The 18867-nt window shown below is 41.3% G+C and overlaps 1 protein-coding gene across 1 annotated transcript in view; it reads right to left on the reverse strand.

The window, feature by feature from the left end:
* Window positions 1-1363: 1363 nt before the first annotated feature.
* The window catches only part of LOC143283846 (acylglycerol kinase, mitochondrial-like), a 28724-nt gene continuing 11220 nt past the window's right edge, over window positions 1364-18867 (reverse strand). The window contains exons 9-17 of the mRNA XM_076590222.1: window positions 17700-17779; window positions 15895-16094; window positions 12195-12319; window positions 11743-11810; window positions 9316-9371; window positions 7572-7735; window positions 7112-7179; window positions 3992-4100; window positions 1364-2970 (exon numbers count right to left, since the gene is read on the reverse strand). Of these exons, the coding sequence (XP_076446337.1) occupies window positions 2845-2970; window positions 3992-4100; window positions 7112-7179; window positions 7572-7735; window positions 9316-9371; window positions 11743-11810; window positions 12195-12319; window positions 15895-16094; window positions 17700-17779 (996 nt within the window). The 3' untranslated portion in view covers window positions 1364-2844. The remainder of the gene's footprint in view (window positions 2971-3991; window positions 4101-7111; window positions 7180-7571; window positions 7736-9315; window positions 9372-11742; window positions 11811-12194; window positions 12320-15894; window positions 16095-17699; window positions 17780-18867) is intronic.

Here is an 18867-nt window from a genome sequence, read left to right on the forward strand (position 1 = left end):
ACAGGGGTGGGTGTGGGGTAGGGGAAGGAGTTGCATTGGGAAAACAAATATCCTAACTTGGTCTGAAGCAGATGAAAGAGAACTGACGTTGCATGTTTTGTGGTGGATCTCAGTTCATCAGTTCAGATGCCATCCACTTTGTCCAGAAATAGTTACTCACCAACAAGCCTGTCTGGAGTTTCACTCGATCGAGAAGATCACTTAGTTTTTGTGTGGTACAAAGAGGACAAAGTACCTTCCTCCAAAAGCACACCAGATCCTACAGTTATCTGTGGTTGGCCTGTCTTAAATACCAAACAAGGTTTTGAGCTTTGTCTTTGTGGATTCTTCCAGGTTCGATGAGCCTACTGTCATTGTTATAGTCCCTGACTGCAAGCCAGGTATGATGGGAGAAGAAGCACTGTACATGATATACTAGTTTGTTTCTCAAGGTGCCACTGCATTCGGACAAATCCATATATGCTACACCACATCTGCCAGGCAGATGCCTGACAGCAAGCCAACATGCTTTGTCAGGCATTGACTGCGTGTATATATGATTATTAATTTTGTGTACCTATCGGGGTGGATTACTTCTACAGAATTTCATTATAGGACATCACTTAGGTTGCCATTGGTTCTTTCATTGTGCACTAAACGCGCACTGCACATGGGACCTCGGCTTAACGTCTCATCCGAATGACTAGATGCTCAGTTTGATTTTCCAATCAAACTTGGGAGAAAGGGCGAGAGCAGGATTCAAACCCTGACGGACAGTATTGGCAGATATGTGTCTTAACCATCCTGCCACCTTCCTCCTACATGATACACTATAGTATCCATTCAGTTGCTCTCAGACACTTTCCGGTGTGTGTGTGTGTGAAAGTGAGTGTGTGTGTGTGTGCGTATGTGTGTGACTGGGTGTGTATGTGTGTGTAAGTGTACATAATATTACCTTTCAATGTGGTACTCACTGTCAAATGGGAATAAGCAAGTACATTTCTTTACATTGTTAAGTAAAATAGAAAAAAAATATTGATGATCTCAGGTTTAGCATAAAAAAAAAAAATCATACTGACCAAACGTAGCATTACAATTAAAAAATGAAATGATGATGATCTTAAGAATCAGTTCAAATGGACATCATGATAATTTATGTGCCATTGTTGGAAATGAATCTTTCCCAAATGTTATTTTTGTTTGAATATCTGAACTGTTTTTTGTTACTTTTACCTTTACTTTTAAGTATGGTTTCCATTAATAAGATGAATTTTATTGGCAAAAGTGACAGGTGTGCAGCTTTTAGATATATATAGACACATGCATGCACATACCTGCCTCCATCACACCAACAATGACACAAAATACTGTTAATGAATTTTATTTCACATACTACAACTTCAAGTCTTGCAGCAAAAAGAGTCGCATCATGTTTCCATTCAGAATGTGAACTGTGCACACACCTGTCCCACATACATTCTCACTTTAAATGTACAATGTACATGCACATACTTAGATTCTCACTTGAATTCAAATGCATGAACCTAGATCTTACTTTAATGCATACCTATATCCTCACTGAAATGCACATATCTAGATCCTCTCTTTGAACACAAATACACACTCAAACATCCTCACTTCAGATGCAAACACATCCAACTAACGTGACAAGAATTATTTTTTATCCTTGTTCCTGCAAACACAGTTATATTCTTCTTGTTTTCTAAAATGAATCTCAATGAAATGAAATCTAAGGCGTTGTAAACAGAAAACCATGTTCATTTTTTTAAAATTTTTTTTTTACACACATTCTCTCTAAACATATTTTCTGGTCCAAAGGAAGAAAAAAAATGCACGAAGCTATACACCATAGCTAACAGGAAGGAAGAACAATAAATATGATGACAATTATGTTTGAGTGTTAAAAAGAATTACCTTAGTAAAATATCACCAGTACTTAACACTGGTACAAATCATAAAGTTTCTGGTCTCTTACTCCCTCTATACAGATAGGTATGCACATATACACATACACACACACACACTTATGCACTAAGAGTGAAATTTTCTCCCTCATCTTATAGTGAACAGACGTTAAACAAAAGAAAGAAAAGAAAACACACAATTGAAATGCATGTACACCACACACACACACACACATGCACAAACAGAGAAAAATATGTCTTTGATAAATATATACGTGTGTGTAGATCAAAGACCATTTCAGTAAAAAGTAGCCTGATTTGTAAATACTTCAATTTTGTGTTCAAAGTTATAAAAGTCAGTTTCTTTGAAGGTAAAATTTGCTTGAAAACATTATGCTTTCCAGCTCCTAAAATTGCCACTTATGGTACACAGCTGTGAGTGTAACTACTGAAAATGTCAACAACAGTTCAGTGCTTGACACACACACACACACACACACACACACAAAGAAGGAAACATTGTGGGTGGAGAGAGGCTGGATGCACAGCTGTGAACCAAACTACAACACATGAATATTTTTCAAACACTTGTTCCAAAATTGGGAGTAGGCACACAACCAAAACCAAGCCAAGACTGATCACTGATGACAGAATCAAGCGGAGAAATACACTTTCACCAGCAAGAGTTGACCCCCTTTACATTTTTCGCCTCTCAATATACGGTCAAACCATCTATTCCCCTCACCTCCCTGCCGTGACGAAGTGGTTAGCGTTGTGGATTGATGACACAGGTGTAATCTCTATACATCTATTCCTGATTCGCCTGTTCCTGATTCATCCATTATCAATATTCACCTGCCACTAAATCCAATTTGCCTATGTATTCAGTTTCCACATTCTCTCCACTCTTTCACTCCCCAAGACCTAGGCCTGAAAGCCATCAACTGCTCTCTATTGAGGGTTCATAGACAGGGTAGAAAAAGTTTAGTTTCTTTTGCAACAGGGAGACAGTGACTGGAATGGCTTCAAATGATTCTCCATCAATGTTGTACCACACTGGGGGCACCTGCAAGCACAGCAAATCGAGAACATGGTAAATAATGATATCATAATAGTAAAAGACAACAATGATAACAATTATTATAATGATGACAGTAACAATAATAACAATAATAATGATAATAACAACATACATATATGCAGTTCGCAAAAAAAAAAAAAAAAAAAAAACTGTTTATAAACTCCCTCCAATGAACAATCTGTTCCCCCTCCCCCTCCCTCACCTACAATGACATACACAGACAAACATACACACATGGACAGAATATATACACAATAATGAAAGAATGAAAGAAAGAAAAAAGGGTGGGGGATGGGGAGGACGGAAAAGGGAAAGAGTAAAGGATGGAAAGCATGAAATGAAAAAGAAAGAAAAGAAAAGCAAGCTGTAAAACTTTTAAGACTGCAGTTTACTGCAGTTTGTTTGGTATGTGAGACCCATGCCATGCCCAGAAATAAGATGATGTAATTTGGTGGTTGATGAAACACTGATCATTCATATCAGTAGAGTTTAAATATTGGGCATGTTTCACATTTAACAAAGTCCAGCTTCAACCATCAGAACGGATGAGGAGGCAACTGCTGTCCCAACTATCTGGACTACAGTTTGATTACTGTGGAGACTGTCTTACCCAAGCTACATACCCACTCCCTTGGCCAAGAGGGCTTTATTCTGTGCTTGGACAGAAATTACACAAATATGAACAATATCAGATCTGATTTCAATCAATACAAAAAGTGGTCTTTGAATGAAGAAAACTGATAATTTGGTTTTCACATCAGCATTTCAGTTTTTAAAACAACAGTTGAAATATTACATCCTTTATGTACTTCAACCATTCTTTGGACATCCTTCCAGGAGAGTAAAAAATATAATTGCCAGCTTCAATGACAAACAAGACAAAACAACAGTTGTACATGCTGTATCTACAAAAACACAAAACAACAGTGGTAAATGCAGTATATCTACAAAAACACAAAATGACATGTGTAAAAGCAATATGTCACTGTTTTAGGTCAAGCCATACCCCCTCCTTCTGTTCTGGCAGGTCCAACTGAATGCTGACGTCTTTCACAAGGAGCTGTTCGTTGTTGTCACCACCGTACTTTGGGTATGGCCTCTTCATTCTCTTCCAGCTGCAACCATCAATGGAACAAAACTTGTAATAATACTGTTGATATCGTAAGGTTCTGTCATTACATCCAGACAGAACAGTGGCTGGACCTTTAATTGCTGTAGTAAAGTTCTGTCATTACATCCTGAGAGAACACTGGCTGGACCTTTAACTACTGTAGTAAAGTTCGGTCATTACATCCAGACAGAACAGTGGCTGGACCTTTAATTGCCGTAGTAAAGTTCTGTCATTACATCCTGAGAGAACACTGGCTGGACCTTTAATTGCTGTAGTAAAGTTCTGTCATTACATCCTGAGAGAACACTGGCTGGACCTTTAACTACTGTAGTAAAGTTCTGTCATTACATCCAGACAGAACAGTGGCTGGACCTTTAATTGCTGTAGTAAAGTTCTGTCATTACATCCAGACAGAACAGTGGCTGGACCTTTAACTACTGTAGTAAAGTTCTGTCATTACATCCTGAGAGAACACTGGCTGGACCTTTAACTACTGTAGTAAAGTTCTGTCATTACATCCAGACAGAACACTGGTTGGACCTTTAATTGCTGTAGTAAAGTTCTGTCATTACATCCAGACAGAACAGTGGCTGGACCTTTAATTGCTGTAGTAAAGTTCTGTCATTACATCCTGAGAGAACACTGGTTGGACCTCTAATTGCTGTAGTAAAGTTCTGTCATTACATCCAGAGTTAAAAGTGATTGGACTCTTAAACACTTTATTCTATTCCCCTATAGGCTATAGAGAGAAGAGGTCTTGCCCTGAGCAGTTACTGCCTGCAAAGAAAGGAGCAGAGAGGCAAGAGATGGGAAGTGGTGCTATCAGCATGGGGAGGGATTATTGTTTACTTTCCTTCACCTATGGGGCCAGATTTATTTTCAAGCTTGTTGCACTCCTTGTTCTGGCTAAACTCCACAGTTAGATATAAGACAATTCTAGATCACTGGAGAACTGTCATCACCACCATCTCTGACCTACAAGACATGACTTGTTCACCTGTGTAGCTGTCAGCACACTACATGCATCTGAAAATGTGACTCCTGATGGATACTCGGAATCAGCTCACATACTCAATGCTTACCTCACTGCTGACACATTCTGAGATCTCTTTCAACAGCAGAGCATCACTAAGACCACACCAAATTTCTGTGCATTTACAGACAGTTCAGTTGTATCTTGTCTTATACTGGAAACAGTAAACGCCACAAACTCATTTGTATCCGTATCTTCTCAGTCCATACCATCATTCATGAGTTACTTCCCTTCAGCAGCATTCCGCCCGTTTGATTTGCATTTGGCAGTTTTTAGTAAAATGTTAATGCTGAAAACTCAGAGGTATTTGGCGGAGAAAGTTTTCATGGACAGTGACAGTGACATGGAGCCAAATAATTCAGAACTTCACCCAAGTGTCAACAATTTTGATGCAGAAAGACTAAACAAAAACTTACCTCACTCAACCCTGCACCTGATCATTGGTAGGGCGTCAAATTTATTTTTATTAACCCTTTCGCTGCCAGGAAAATAAGATTTAAGTGAAATCTATTTGCCAGGGTTTTTTGCACAAAAAACGGGTATACACTTTCAAAAAAATCTATGCTGTTTGTTACTGGAGAAAGACCCATAAAAGTATACATTTTCTTAAAGATAAATGAATAAAGAATACAAAACACATGATTTTTTTCCAATTTCATAAATTTTCAGTGACATGCTGTTGTTTTGAAATCAGTGTTTTGTTTTTTTGTCACATTTTCAACTTGTTCATTACAAACATCAGTCAGGTAATTTACACTATCATATAATATTTTCTGGAGAAATGCATAATACCTGTACACACAAATTATACTAGAACAACCTCAATAAAAAAAAGAGACAGAAACACAGTACATTGTGACTTCTCCAAGTGATAACATGGATGTGAGGCCACACCCCCTCAGTCTCCATCCCCCTCCTCTTCACCCCTCTCACAGGTCTCCACCCCCTTCCTCTTCACTCCTCTCAGACAGACACTTTATACAGTTCTCATTAGACTGCGTTGGCTGAGTGCCAAGAACATCACTCACAGTGTGTCCTGCTAATAATTCGGTCACTTTCTGTCGTCTGCTATAGGTGTACAGCCTGCATCACTCATTGATAGTTTTATCTTGGCCAGTCTCTTCGTTGCTCTCTTTATTTTCTATCAAATCGTCTGATGACGCATCAATTTTTTCTGAGCATCAGCTAACGAAAGCAATCTTGGTCGATCGCATCTCTTGGTGTCCGACATTTTGCTGAGCAAGCAAGGAGCCAGGCACAAACACTTCGGCAGTAACCCAACCAAAATATTCAAATAAAGGACTGCCTCATGACGTAGTGGATTTTCTAGCTATGAATAGAATCTAGAATGATTCCCCAAGCTAAATCTACCAGTGTTTCTGCCAATGAACTCAATGCAAACCGAGGACAAGTTAGAATATTTCGATGACAAGTTATCTCATCATTGTGGCAGCAAAGCGTACATGCTTGCGCTGACGAGTTATCTTGTCATATAGGCAGCCAAGGGGTTAAAATGGGTTTCCTACATATATGCATATGCATAAAGTGCAAGCAAAGGCTACTAACTTCTACAGTATTTCTGGCTTTGTCAACACTTGTCAATTTGAGGAGAAAAAAAAACAGGGAGAGCATGTCACTACATTGAGAGCACCACCCATTATTTTCTGCCTGCACGTGTATTTGTCTTCCAAACATAGTGGATTTTAATATAGTATTCTGCCAGGGACAACCCTCTTGTTGCCTTGGGTTCATTCATATGTGCTGAATGCATGCCACACACAGGACATCAGTTTATCATCTCATCCAGAGCACCACTCCTGACCGCCTGAAGGGGGAGAAAATAGTGGCGAGTGTGGGATTTGAAACAGTGCACTCATATTCTCTCACTTCCTAGGCAAACGTGTTATCACTAGGCCAACTTTCTTTTTGTAGTTATCTGATGTATTTGTTGTGTGTGAGCCATCATAAGGCTGAAGCCTTACCCTTCTGAGATGAGTTCCGTCTTTGATGGGTCGGCTGGCCCCACTTCAAAGTGAATTCCTGGCACGTCCTGCACACACCAGGCTCACAACTTGCTTCCGATACTATAAACATTACTAATACATACGTACATACATACACACATACATACATACACACATACAAAAACACACACACACACACACACTATCGCTATCACAGCGCTCTTATGGAATGTGAAGATAACAATCACAGATTCATAAGTCAATCACAGATACATATATTTTAATGCACATAAGCACAAAAACAGACATGCCACTCACATGCATCCCATTTGATTGATCTGAGCAAATGCCTGTATTTGCTTCTTTTTAAATGCACTAATTTGCTTGCTCTTTTTTAAAACTGATTATGTTTGTATTTTGTTAGCATATTCTTTAGTTTCAAAAAGGCAAACTGAAGACAGAAGATGTGAGAACCAACCTGCTCCAAAGTCATATTTGGAGACATGAGAGTGAGCTCCACTGTTGACAGTTCTTTGTCCACTCGCTCCTCTTCCTCGTCTTTTTCATCTGTCTTCATGTCAGTCGGTTCCTCAGCCTGCACCTCTGTCACAGTGAAACCATGACGCAATGCAGAGCATGGATCTCAAAGCAAACATACATCTACGTACTGGCACATCTCAGATTCTCTCACTCTCACAAACGTATCAGCAAGACAGCTACACATGTACCACCATGTCCAGACTGACAAAGAGGGTATCCGACAAACAGGAAGCTGACGGAGCACACCAAGATCCAAGTCTACAAGCCTTGTGTTGGAAGTACCCTCCAGTACAGCAGTGAGTCCTGGACCCTACGTGCCCAACAGGAACAAAAAGCTCAATGCCTTTCACGTGTGCTGTTTCAATGCATCCTGAACATCACCTGGCACAACAAAGTTCCAGACAACCCCATCCTGGAGAGAGCTAAATGCTCAGTATGTTCAACATGCTGAAACAGAGACCCATGCACTGGCTTGGTCAAACAGCGCAATCTGATGATGGTCAGATTCCCAAGGATCTCTTCACAGAGAACTGTTACTGGGTGGGACGTCCCACAAGCAGACCCCAACTGCACTATAAAGCCTTCAATGTTGACCTGAACACCTGGGAAGCTGCATCTTTACAATGATCAGCTGGGAGGCAATCAGTGCAGAAAGGCTTCTCCATGTTTGAGGAGAAGCTTGCCCAGCATTCCACACAGAGACTGAGGAGAAAGGACCCAAGCCAGACAGACAGACCAGCATCGGACTTCACCTGCGCACAAAGTGGGTGGGACTGTCATTCCTGTATTGACCTGTCCAGCCACACACAACTCTGTATCAATCACCACCCACTGTGCAAATTCAGTCTCCAGAGACTGACAGATGCCTGTCTACAGGCACAACATATGCATGCATGAATGTTCACTAACATGCACAAATACAGATGAACAAAAGTGGTACTTGCGGTCATGAAATACGAGATAGTATGGACAGAGAATTCATCAATATGTGTGGTGTCAGTTCATGAATTGTATGAGTGGGAAAAAAGTATATCTTGTGCTGACAGTAATTCACTTTAGTGAATAACAATTCTTTTTTATGTACAGTGTGTTGATTTACAGTAAATTCATTTAAATCATGTTTAGTGCTTTAATAGCTGGATTCCTGTTCTGTTATAAAGTAATTCACTGCAAACTGTTAACAGATCTGTTAATGTTCTGTTATCCTGGAGGTAGAACAATAAATTGTCTCCTAAAAATACTCCTCTTAACCCCTTATCTGCTGCTGCCCAGTATGATCATCAGTAAAGTGTTGTCACCTCACTGAGACTGAATTAACAGGTCAAGATGTCAGTCGTCTTTCTGTGTCTGGGCTTCTTGATCTTGAGACTGCATGACTTTTGTTCAACATAATTAACTATGGAGACGCAGTTAAATGGACAAAGTCATTTTGCTGTGATGGGATATTGTGGCCATATTTGAAAAATTCAGCACACTTTCAAGAAATGACATAGACATACAAATCAAACATAATTTGAAAGTTTACTATCTCTTCTTTCAACTTTTTAAAACTTTTTTTCATTAGATGCTAGTATTTGGAAAAAATATTTCAAAGTATGTCACAAAATACTGAAAAACAGAAACAAAGTATGTCACATAATACTGAAAAACAGGAAAAACAGGAAACTGTGTACAGTGCTCACAGTCGTAGGGGCCAGTTACAAAACTTGTCACTATCAAGATCATTTTCTGGTACAACCTGCAACAAATGCTGAAAAAAATTGTCACCAGTGTCTAGAAGGTCAGGTTTAATGTCTGAACCTTGTTGTGTCACAAATCATATTGCCTCTCACAACAAGTAAGACTGTTGCGCCGCCATTTTTGTTGAAAAAGCAACCTTTAATATGTGTCCAAACAACACTGAAAAGTAGTATTTATGCCCCACTTGGTGGTGTGTGTCCATCGAGATCGATGATGACCATTGTTGTCATCCAGCTGGGGGATGGGGGGAGGGTGGTGGGGGGGGGGATGCTCATGAATCTATCTGTGAGTGCGCAGATGGCTGAATAGTCCAATCTGCGCACGAAATGTTCGCTGACAGTTGGGGCAGACAAGAACAGGCATATCATTGTCAGGGAGCTTGTTTGCCCGTGACTTTCTGGCCTGCCTCTTCTGAACAGCTGCAGCAGTCCTGTTGGCCTCGCACAACTTGGCACCTTTGTGCACAGCAGTGCGCCATTTGTCACGGTCCGCTGCAGATTCCTCCCAGGAGTCAGGGTTGATATCAAACGCTTTCAGAGAGACTTTCAGAGTATCTCTGAAGCGCTTCTTCTGACCTCCGTGTGATCTCTTCCCTTGTTGCAGCTCGCCATAGAAGAGCCTTTTGGGCAGCCGATGGTCTGGCATGCGCGCCACGTGTCCAGCCCAGCGAAGCTGGGACTGCATCAGGATGGTGAAGATGCTGGGAAGGGTGGCTTTTGCAAGTACCTCCGTGTCTGGGGTCCTGTCTTGCCACTTGATGTTCAGTAGCTTCCTGAGGCATGTTGTGTGGAAGTGGTTCAGCTTCTTGGCATGTCGTTGGTACACTGTCCAAGTTTCGCAGGCGTACAGTAGTGTGGGGAGAACTACTGCTCTGTACACCTTTAGTTTGGTCTCAAGACCAATGCCTCTTCTGTTCCAGACATTTGCATAGAGTCTACCAAAAGTTGCGCTTGCTCTTGCAATCCTGACGTTCACTTCATCGTCAATGGTCGCATTTTGTGACAATGTGCTGCCAAGGTATGTGAACCGCTCCACCACACTGAGTCTCTGACCGTTGACTGTGATGTTGGGCTCAACGTGGGGTTTCCCTGGGGCTGGCTGATGGAGAACTTCAGTTTTCCTCGTGCTGATGGTAAGGCCGAAGTTCCTGCTGGCAGTGGCAAATTTGTCCACGCTGAGTTGCATGTCAGCTTCAGATCCAGCGTTGAGGGCACAATCATCAGCAAACAAAAAGTCTCTGATGATGTCTGTCATGACCTTCGTTTTTGCTTGAAGCCTTCTGAGGTTAAACAGCTTGCCATCTGTTCGGTACTTTAGGCCAATTCCAACATCGCCATCTCTGAAGGCATCAGTAAGCATTGCAGAGAACATGAGGCTGAACAGTGTTGGAGCCAGGACGCAGCCTTGCTTGACACCATTTGTGACAGGAAAAGCAGCAGATGTTTCACCATTGTCCTGGACTCGAGCCTGCATGCCTTCATGGAATTGGCTGACCAAGGAAATAAATTTCCGAGGGCATCCGTACTTGGCCATTATCTTCCACAGTCCCTCTCTACTCACGGTGTCGAAGGCTTTAGTGAGGTCAACATAGGTGGAGAACAGAGCAGCATTTTGCTCCTGACATTTCTCTTGCAGCTGCCTTGCAGCAAACACCATGTCGGTGGTTCCGCGCTCTTTCCGGAATCCACATTGGCTCTCAGGCAAATGACCTTGGTCAAGGTGTGCTGTGAGGCGGTTTAGTAAGATCCTGGCAAGTATCTTGCCTGCGATAGAGAGCAAGGAAATGACAGTTGGTATTAAACAGTTGCAGTTCCTTCGTTGACAGGTCGAAAGCGATACATTGACTGCGTGACAGGTTATCTTGTCATATAGGCAGCCAAGGGGTTAAAATGGGTTTCCTACATATATGCATAAAGTGCAAGCAAAGGCTACTAACTTCTACAGTATTTCTGGCTTTGTCAACACTTGTCAATTTGAGGAGAAAAAAAACAACAGGGAGAGCATGTTACTACATTGAGAGCACCACCCATTATTTTCTGCCTGCACGTGTATTTGTCTTCCAAACATAGTGGATTTTAATATAGTATTCTGCCAGGGACAACCCTCTTGTTGCCTTGGGTTCATTCATATGTGCTGAATGCATGCCACACACAGGACATCGGTTTATCATCTCATCCAAATGACTAGCATCCAGAGCACCACTCCTGACCGCCTGAAGGGGGAGAAAATAGTGGCGAGTGTGGGATTTGAAACAGTGCACTCATATTCTCTCACTTCCTAGGCAAACGTGTTATCACTAGGCCAACTTTCTTTTTGTAGTTATCTGATGTATTTGCTGTGTGTGAGCCATCATAAGGCTGAAGCCTTACCCTTCTGAGATGAGTTCCGTCTTTGATGGGTCGGCTGGCCCCACTTCAAAGTGAATTCCTGGCACGTCCTGCACACACCAGGCTCACAACTTGCTTCCGATACTATAAACATTACTAATACATACGTACATACATACACACATACATACATACACACATACAAAAACACACACACACTATCGCTATCACAGCGCTCTTATGGAATGTGAAGATAACAATCACAGATTCATAAGTCAATCACAGATACATATATTTTAATGCACATAAGCACAAAAACAGACATGCCACTCACATGCATCCCATTTGATTGATCTGAGCAAATGCCTGTATTTGCTTCTTTTTAAATGCACTAATTTGCTTGCTCTTTTTTAAAACTGATTATGTTTGTATTTTGTTAGCATATTCCTTAGTTTCAAAAAGGCAAACTGAAGACAGAAGATGTGAGAACCAACCTGCTCCAAAGTCATATTTGGAGACATGAGAGTGAGCTCCACTGTTGACAGTTCTTTGTCCACTCGCTCCTCTTCCTCGTCTTTTTCATCTGTCTTCATGTCAGTCGGTTCCTCAGCCTGCACCTCTGTCACAGTGAAACCATGACGCAATGCAGAGCATGGATCTCAAAGCAAACATACATCTACGTACTGGCACATCTCAGATTCTCTCACTCTCACAAACGTATCAGCAAGACAGCTACCACCATGTCCAGACTGACAAAGAGGGTATCCGACAAACAGGAAGCTGACGGAGCACACCAAGATCCAAGTCTACAAGCCTTGTGTTGGAAGTACCCTCCAGTACAGCAGTGAGTCCTGGACCCTACGTGCCCAACAGGAACAAAAAGCTCAATGCCTTTCACGTGTGCTGTTTCAATGCATCCTGAACATCACCTGGCACAACAAAGTTCCAGACAACCCCATCCTGGAGAGAGCTAAATGCTCAGTATGTTCAACATGCTGAAACAGAGACCCATGCACTGGCTTGGTCAAACAGCGCAATCTGATGATGGTCAGATTCCCAAGGATCTCTTCACAGAGAACTGTTACTGGGTGGGACGTCCCACAAGCAGACCCCAACTGCACTATAAAGGCCTTCAATGTTGACCTGAACACCTGGGAAGCTGCATCTTTACAATGATCAGCTGGGAGGCAATCAGTGCAGAAAGGCTTCTCCATGTTTGAGGAGAAGCTTGCCCAGCATTCCACACAGAGACTGAGGAGAAAGGACCCAAGCCAGACAGACAGACCAGCATCAGACTTCACCTGTGCACAAAGTGGGTGGGACTGTCATTCCTGTATTGACCTGTCCAGCCACACACAACTCTGTATCAATAACCACCCACTGTGCAAATCCAGTCTCCAGAGATTGACAGATGCCTGTCTACAGGCACAACATATGCATGCATGAATGTTCACTAAAATGCACAAATACAGATGAACAAAAGTGGTACTTGCGGTCATGAAATACGAGATAGTATGGATAGAGAATTCATCAATATGTGTGGTGTCAGTTCATGAATTGTATGAGTGGGAAAAAAGTATATCTTGTGCTGACAGTAATTCACTTTAGTGAATAACAATTCTTTTTTATGTTCAGTGTGTTGATTTACAGTAAATTCATTTAAATCATGTTTAGTGCTTTAATAGCTGGATTCCTGTTCTGTTATAAAGTAATTCACTGCAAACTGTTAACAGATCTGTTAATGTTCTGTTATCCTGGAGGTAGAACAATAAATTGTCTCCTAAAAATACTCCTCTTAACCCCTTATCTGCTGCTGCCCAGTATGATCATCAGTAAAGTGTTGTCACCTCACTGAGACTGAATTAACAGGTCAAGATGTCAGTCGTCTTTCTGTGTCTGGGCTTCTTGATCTTGAGACTGCATGACTTTTGTTCAACATAATTAACTATGGAGACGCAGTTAAATGGACAAAGTCATTTTGCTGTGATGGGATATTGTGGCCATATTTGAAAAATTCAGCACACTTTCAAGAAATGACATAGACATACAAATCAAACATAATTTGAAAGTTTACTATCTCTTCTTTCAACTTTTTAAAACTTTTTTTCATTAGATGCTAGTATTTGGAAAAATATTTCAAAGTATGTCACAAAATACTGAAAAACAGAAACAAAGTATGTCACATAATACTGAAAAACAGGAAACTGTGTACAGTGCTCACAGTCGTAGGGGCCAGTTACAAAACTTGTCACTATCAAGATCATTTTCTGGTACAACCTGCAACAAATGCTGAAAAAAATTGTCACCAGTGTCTAGAAGGTCAGGTTTAATGTCTGAACCTTGTTGTGTCACAAATCATATTGCCTCTCACAACAAGTAAGACTGTTGCGCCGCCATTTTTGTTGAAAAAGCAACCTTTAATATGTGTCCAAACAACACTGAAAAGTAGTATTTATGCCCCACTTACAGTCTAAGGGAAAGAACTGCATGTAGGAAAATGGTCACTCTAAAAGCTGGTGTAGTTTCCCTTTAATTGAACGTTGCTTAGTGTATTTGAAAAACAAACTGATGTTCCACCAATGCTTGAGCCTTGGCACGTCATTTTGAGCAGACAGAATGCCGATGCTCAAGCGTCTCCAAAGTGTTAACACCCCTTACAAGTACCGTAAAGTTTGGTCTATAAACCGCGACTTTTTACCCCAGCTTCAACCTCTGCGGCTTATACAATGATGCGGCTTATTTGCGGATTTTAACGATCCCGGGAGTGTCACATTCTCGTCTATTCTTAGCTGCCCTTTAACTCATTAAAATCATGATTTCTGTCCATGAATTTTTGGATGATCTTCAGGATAGTGTGCTAACTGTTCACATTTTATAAATCAAATCCGCACACATTAAAGCCTTCAGATCAGCATTCAGTTCTACTCGGCTCAAGCGTACACCCTCATCATGCCGAAAACGCGACGTTATGCCTATGATGCAGCCTTCAAATTGAAGGCGATCGACCCAGCAGACAACAGTGCAAGCGACGAACCAGCAGCGACCTCCACCTTCATGTTCATGAAGTGAAAGCGAGGCTGAAGTCAGTGACAAGATGGTGGAGGAAGCTGTGCTGGTTCTCTTCAGCTTGGACACTGAAGACAAAGATTTTAGTGGATTCAGTGAGCAGGATGACGTTGAATAAATGTGACTATCCCTAAATTATGGGTCTTATTTTCGTTGTGTTTATTTATTATTTTTTTTGTGGCACTAGCAGTATTTTCACTTGCTTTTCTTTGTGTTGTTTAACGCTTGTGTTTATTTCATAACCTACAGTATCGACAGCTTTTCTGTAGTATCAGTATGTGTTCCGGTACCGGAAATAAGTGCGGCTTATAAGCCGGTACGGCTTATGTATGTATAAAGTTTAATTTTTTCCAAAATTTAGCAGGTGCGGCTTATATACCAGTGCGCTCAATAGACCGAACTTTACGGTACACAAAGTGTTCTGACTGCACTTCACACTCACACCACACTGACTTCATTTCACCACAGTTCAGCAGTTAACTTACTGTGGATGAAAGGCCCTGATCAGGACCCTACTGTTCACAACCATTTCAGATGAAGGGGCACCAACTGGGGCCTTAGATAGTTTTGAATTTTTGGAGTGGCACCTAATTTCCATAATGAAGTTATGAGCTAAGAAAATGTTAAATGACCTTTCCACTCTCCACTGCAACCAATAAATGCAGTGTGTGTTGCTGTGCTTGTGAGCAAGAGTTATTTTGTGGTGATTGGTTCATGTGAACAGTGTGTGTCAACAATGGTGTTTGACCCGGTTTCATCTTCGTTATAAGGTAGACAATAGAATTAGACGAAGGGGACCTATAGTGGCTATATATCATTCTGAATCTAATCTGTTTCAAACTCTTTGTGCTTTTCTGCACAAGTCATCAGTGCATGCAAATTTTGAACATAAAATATAGATACTTTCATCTTCTCACTGTCTGATAGCATAAGAAGGGAGGAAATTTTATATTTTGTTCCCAGCTAACTCATAATGTTACTGATCAGTTTGGAAGCTTTCAATTGATAAATTCTAACATTTGTTTTTTGGTGATTTTATCTATTACCCACACAAATGGGTTCTCTGTGGGGAAAGGCAGGGGAGCTAACTGGCAGTACTGGGTTTCTAAACCAAATGATTCTTCTCACCTTGGGGCCTCCGTAACAAGAAATTCCAGAAACTCCAGGAGGTTTTCTTGGGCAGCTGCACATCTTCACTGCCCACGCCCTTCATATTTTCCTCCGTCGCCTCCACGTATGTGACCTTGGCCTTCATCGCTGGTGGCCATGTCTTCATGGCTGTGCTCACGTAGGTCCAGCGAGATTTGAGAGGTCCGAAATACCAGTACCTGAGGTTAAAAAAAAAAAGGAATCAGTGACAAAAAAACAACAACAACAAAAAAACAACAACAAGAACAACACACCCAGAAGCATGATGGAGATATAACAAACTGGCACATGCTGAAAAAAAAGAAGACTGCGTTAAAACACTCTCCCACTCTCACAGAAAAATCTGTTGTGACAAAATGTAAAACAATAAAATACAACACAGTACAACATAGTAAAATACAATACAATACAATACCAAACCATACAACACACTAGAATACCATACCATACAACCCCATACAATACAATACAAAGAGTTGGAAGAGGAGGAGAACAACAATCTAAGCTCACCGTTAGAGCAAAGTAAGAAAGGTTTCGAGATTTGTGACTTTTCCCCCCATTTCATGATGACCAACGCAGATAAAGGTAATGAAAATGCTGCAATAGAGAACCCATTAATGTTTAAGATAAAATAAAAAGACTTTTCTAAAGAGCAAAGTAAGGAGATTTAATTGCACCAACATTAAAAAAACACAGGAAACGTTTGTGTTATTCTTTGTTCACTTATCCTTGCATACCGCTGCAAATTCTATGGTTTTGTTAATGATATATCCTGGTGTTGATCACATCCAAGAGAAACAGACACCATTAACATTAGGCAGCATGTCGAGACAACACTCAAAGACATTCCCATAAAGTGGATGAGAAAACTGTGTGGTCCCAGTTTTCCCATTTCACTCATTCAACCCTGTGCCAGAGCATTCCTAGTACGTGAAATTCGTTTCATTCAAATGGTTTCCATGTTCCCATATACGCATAAACTGCAAACAAAGGGAACTAATTCTACAGTATTTCCAGCTTTGTCAACACGTCAGTTTGAAGGAAAAACCAGTCAATGTCATTGTATATTCTGATTTTTACCTCATCAAAATGGTGGGAAACCTGCCGAGGCAGTAAACTCAGCAGAGTTGAATGGGTTAAGTCCACAGCACATTCAGCTCTGGGTAGGAACCAGTTTTAACCCCTAACTCCCACAATGCCGAGCCTTTGACAGGTTTCAAACCACCGACCCCCAATGTGTGAGTTCTGATGCTAACCTGTTTGCCTCAGCCCTGGTAACAACTTTAATTTTTTTTTTAATTAAAAAAAAACTATTACTTATATGAAAAATTATCTTGCTGCCCCATCAACTGCATCATCTCAGTGCATTACTCCCAAACGACTTATTGAAGTTATTCTGAGGCCCCCTGTACATGGCCACACCCAGGTTCATCCATCACAGTCTCAGCATTGGCAGTCTGCAGGGAACTATTGATGATAGGTCACCAGAAGGCCACACACCAGAGGAGACCCTGCACTGCTGCTGAGTCACTTCAGTGGTGTTCAGTAGTGCCTGTTTTGGCTCGACATGCAGAGGACACCACCCACTAAGCCCACTACAGGCGACAACAATAGAGGCAGAGTGAGTGAGTGTACCCACCAGAGTGGAGACCGGCAGCATGACGTGGGTATCTCCTTGTTTCCTCTGACCCATCTCCCCACTGCGTCCCCACCCTTGAATCTCCTCCCTGACACACACATGCCCTCACCCACCTTCCCCACCCTAAACAAGAACCAACACTGACCTGGATTTTCTGTCCTCGGCATCCCTGTACGCTCCAATCTCCATTCCACACAATGCAAACGTGGTCTTCCCTTCGCCTCCCTGCCACACCAGCACAACAATACAGAGTGCTTTTTCAGCACCACCAACCTCATACACATCTGTATTTTGCAGACAACAAATTGCTTCATAACATAAGGTGCACCACTTACATTTAAAGAAAGAAAAAACGAATTTAACAATGAACAAGGCACAACACATTATAGGCCAAAGGAAAAGAATATTGAATTAACAATGAACAAGGCACAACACATTATAGGCCAAAGGAAAAGAATATTGAAAAGTAAAAAAAAAAGATTAAAGCAAGAAAGATAAATATCAATGTGAGCTGTTTGAAAGTGGACTGTTTATGAGTAGTTTTAATTCTGATTCACCATTTCCTTCAGAATCAGATAATGTCAGACTTCTGGGTTTGAACACCAACCTGCACATGATGCTTTTTTTTTTTATTCACAGCTTCATTTAGAGAGATCTCAGCTGCACACTGGATGCACTGTATCATAAAGCACATGGGATGAACTCAGGGAAAAAAGTATTGCCATATAGTCTATAAAATATGATACTTCATAAAGCCAGCATCAGTCCCTCCCCAACTTCCCTCCAAACGCACAATGCTTGTGCACTGAAACTTCTTTAAGCCAGAAGGAAGGTGGCAGAACGGTTAAGATGCTCATCTGCCAATATAGTGTCTGTAAGAGCCTGGGTTTCAATCCAGTCTTGCTATTTCTCCTACGTTTGACTGGAAAATCAATCTCAAGGCCTGACTAGCGTATTGGGTTATGCTGTGGTGTGCATCTGCCTAACAGATGTGGTGTAGCGAATATAGATTTGTAAGACTGAAGTGATGGCTCCTTGAGAAACTGATACCAATATAATCAAGTTCATGAGCTATATGACCAACAGACAAAGCTCTGTCACTGCATCATGACATGTCAGATGAAGCACAAGACTAGTGTCCATCAGACTGATGAAAATCATGCTATGTGAACACATCATAAACTGAAGCACAGAAACAAGCGTCAACAAAGAGTCTCTTACAGCAGCCAAAAGGCTGTGATTTGAAATCTTCAGTTTCTTTGAAAAACACCCATGTCTTCCTCCCTGATTCTATGTGGTCAGATTTACCGGTA

This window comes from Babylonia areolata, chromosome 7 (assembly GCF_041734735.1).
Source record: "Babylonia areolata isolate BAREFJ2019XMU chromosome 7, ASM4173473v1, whole genome shotgun sequence".
Lineage (NCBI taxonomy): Eukaryota > Metazoa > Mollusca > Gastropoda > Neogastropoda > Buccinidae > Babylonia > Babylonia areolata.